The sequence below is a fragment of the Temnothorax curvispinosus genome, unplaced genomic scaffold (genome assembly GCF_003070985.1).
Source record: "Temnothorax curvispinosus isolate PA1 unplaced genomic scaffold, ASM307098v1 QBEX01011453.1, whole genome shotgun sequence".
In the NCBI taxonomy this organism is placed as follows: domain Eukaryota; kingdom Metazoa; phylum Arthropoda; class Insecta; order Hymenoptera; family Formicidae; genus Temnothorax; species Temnothorax curvispinosus.
Genome location: NW_020221233.1, coordinates 325 through 3071, shown reverse-complemented (window position 1 = coordinate 3071; position 2747 = coordinate 325). Strand labels below are relative to the sequence as shown.

The 2747-nt window shown below is 35.1% G+C and overlaps 1 protein-coding gene across 1 annotated transcript; it reads right to left on the bottom strand.

Annotated features, from left to right (window-relative positions):
* Positions 1-434: 434 nt before the first annotated feature.
* Positions 435-2351, bottom strand: LOC112461489. The gene is made up of 3 exons (XM_025026747.1): positions 2234-2351; positions 1847-2136; positions 435-1113 (listed from the first exon to the last, which is right to left on the bottom strand). Exons 1-3 carry the CDS (start codon positions 2349-2351, stop codon positions 694-696), a joined length of 828 nt encoding a protein of 275 aa, XP_024882515.1. The 3' UTR covers positions 435-693.
* Between the last annotated feature and the right edge of the window lie 396 nt (positions 2352-2747).

Here is a 2747-nt window from a genome sequence, read left to right as displayed (position 1 = left end):
GTAGGGCGAATAACAGCGGATACATATTTTCGTTTGACTTCCAAACACACACATTTCTTCTATATTCTCTATTGTCTGTATATCTTCTAACTTAATGACTTGATCGAGTTCAGCATTATTGTGTTTTTTATTTTCATTTTTGTTCACATTTGTGAGCTCTCCTTCATTCTCCCTCCCAATCGCAGAGCCAACATTATCCCTCTCCTTTAACTCTCCCTCCGAAATTGATAATTCATTGGTCTGAATGTTTGCTTGCGATTGTTCAGGAAGCTCACTATGTGGAACAATTTCTGCTCTACATCTGTAAATTCCTTTAAAAAAAAAAACTATTTTATTTGCCAGTTTATTGTAAACTTTAAACACTTTATCATCTAAATAAATACTGAACCTTGCATCAGCCAACTTTCTTAGATATAGTAAATTTTTGGATACTTTCTTTGCTGCAATTACATTTGTTAATTTAATGACTCTCTTTTCTTTTTCATTTGTTATTAGCGTAAGATCTCCTTTACCATCTATTGAAATGTTTGCAAGCTCATTTTTATTCCCGCATTTAATAACTCTATCTTTACATTTTTCAAACTTTGACAGAATAAAATTCTTATTCACAATATGATCCGTAGCACCCGAATCTGCAGTAAAATTGACTACCTCTTTTGAACTATCTCTATCTTCTATTAATTTAACCATGTATTATTTACCTTCTTCTGATTCTCCTTCATTTGCTGTTTTCGTTGATATAGGTTTCTCAGCTGGTTGTATCTTGGTTATTTTCCCTTTGTTATCTACTCTTTTTGTGCCTTTTTGCACAAATCTACCCTTTTTCTTTATGTTTTTATTAACGGTTTTATTTAAATACCTTTTTCCTCTAGCTCTGTTCGCCTGGGCTTCGGCACTCGGACAATTATCACCCTTGTGACCTCGTACTTCCTGGCAGTAGTAACAAAACCAGGCACCAAATTCTATTAGTGGACAGTCCTTTGCCATATGACCCATTCGGTTGCATCTGTAGCATTTCACTTGTTTCATGTTCTCTTCTGCAGCAGCCCTCTGTACCCTGACTTCGGGTTTCTCTAATTTTTCTCTATTCTCGTTTTTAGTCTCTGCTTCTAACTGCATCATAAAAGACTTTATTTCATCTATGTTCATTTCTTTAAGATTAGTTTGTCTTCTAATTAAATCTACATTCCTCAGCTCTGGTACATTAATTGACACAGCCTGATAAAGTGCAGATCTAATCTCTTGTTCTGCGAGGGGTACCGCATCTTCACATGATTCATATTCTCTAATTATTGAATCGAAGCGTTCACAAAAATCACTTACTTTTTCGTCTTTTTTCATTTTAATTTGATAGAGTTTAGCTCGTACCGATGCATGAGTAACGTTTACTTCACTCTTTTTATATCTTCTCAATTTCTTCAAAATTTCTTTCGGATTTTTTTTTTTTATGTAGAATCCTTTTATGATAGTTTTCATCTAAATGATTGATTATTATATCTCTAACAAGACTTTTTCTCTTAGCAACTTTTAGTTCGGAGAGATTTTCTGGACTTTCAATGTTTGAATCTATTACATCTAACAACTCGTTATTCATTAACTCAAATTTTAAATAATCCATCCAAAGATTAAAGTTGGATTTTTGCGTCAGCTTATATTCTCTTCTAATATGCAACCTTTGACTGTTCAATTCCAATTCTATAGCTCTTTTCATTGTCTCTAAACTCCTATCTTTTTCGGCTGAACAGACTGTTATTTCATTTAATTTTCTCTTTTTAGACTCTACCTCTAGTTCTTTAACCGTTTGTTTACTGTTTTCTACTGAACTTTGGGTATCTTTATTGCTTACCTCTAAACGTCTAAGTTTAACTTTTTCTTTCTCTAAGTTTAAACGGGAGACTTCCACCATATTCTCCATCATCTCGGTGGCCTTCTTCATTACTTTATCCAGCATCTGCATCGAATTGTCCATTTTCTCAACCATCTTTTCTTGTTTCTCGTAAAGTATCTTTGTCCCTATAGGTAGTACAGGACAATTTTCAGCCCATTCTCTATTCACATCTATGTTTTCTATTATCTTTGGTTTGCCGCGTTTCGGGATTGCACCCTTTGCTTCAGTCTCCTTCTTGTCTTTTGCTTCTATACGGAATTTTGAAATTACTATTTTTATTTTCTCTGAATGCATATATATATTATTCTTCTGGACTACTTTATTTTCAAAAAAATACTCTCTTACCTCTATCTTTTCTTACTGTCTCCTCGTTTTTATCTTTTGCTTCTCTATCTATTACCGTGATAAAGCTGCTATCGCTGTCGTAGTCGACTAGCGCATCTTGGCCTTCTTCTTCTTCCATCTATATCGGGATTTAAATATCAACTGAACATTAGCATTCCTCTTTTGACAAGATAAACCAACATTCGTATTGACAAATAATAATTTACAATTTCTATCACTAGATCTCTTTCAGCGATAAAAATTTAATGCTTATGAGGCTATATAGAACGCACTGCAATTCACAATAACCCCAAAGCGAGAAAACCACGCGCCTCTGCAGGGCTATCCGCACGCGCACACCACTGTCCGTTGCGATCCCCAGCACTGCTGAAAAGATCTATGGGAGCTCGGGTTGATCACGCACACGCACGGGGCCCATACAAATTTACGCGGCTTCCCTAAACAGTAATCAAGCTACACCGCACAGCAAGTCATGCTCAATTACCGACCCGATACATATCGATTTCAAAAAAAA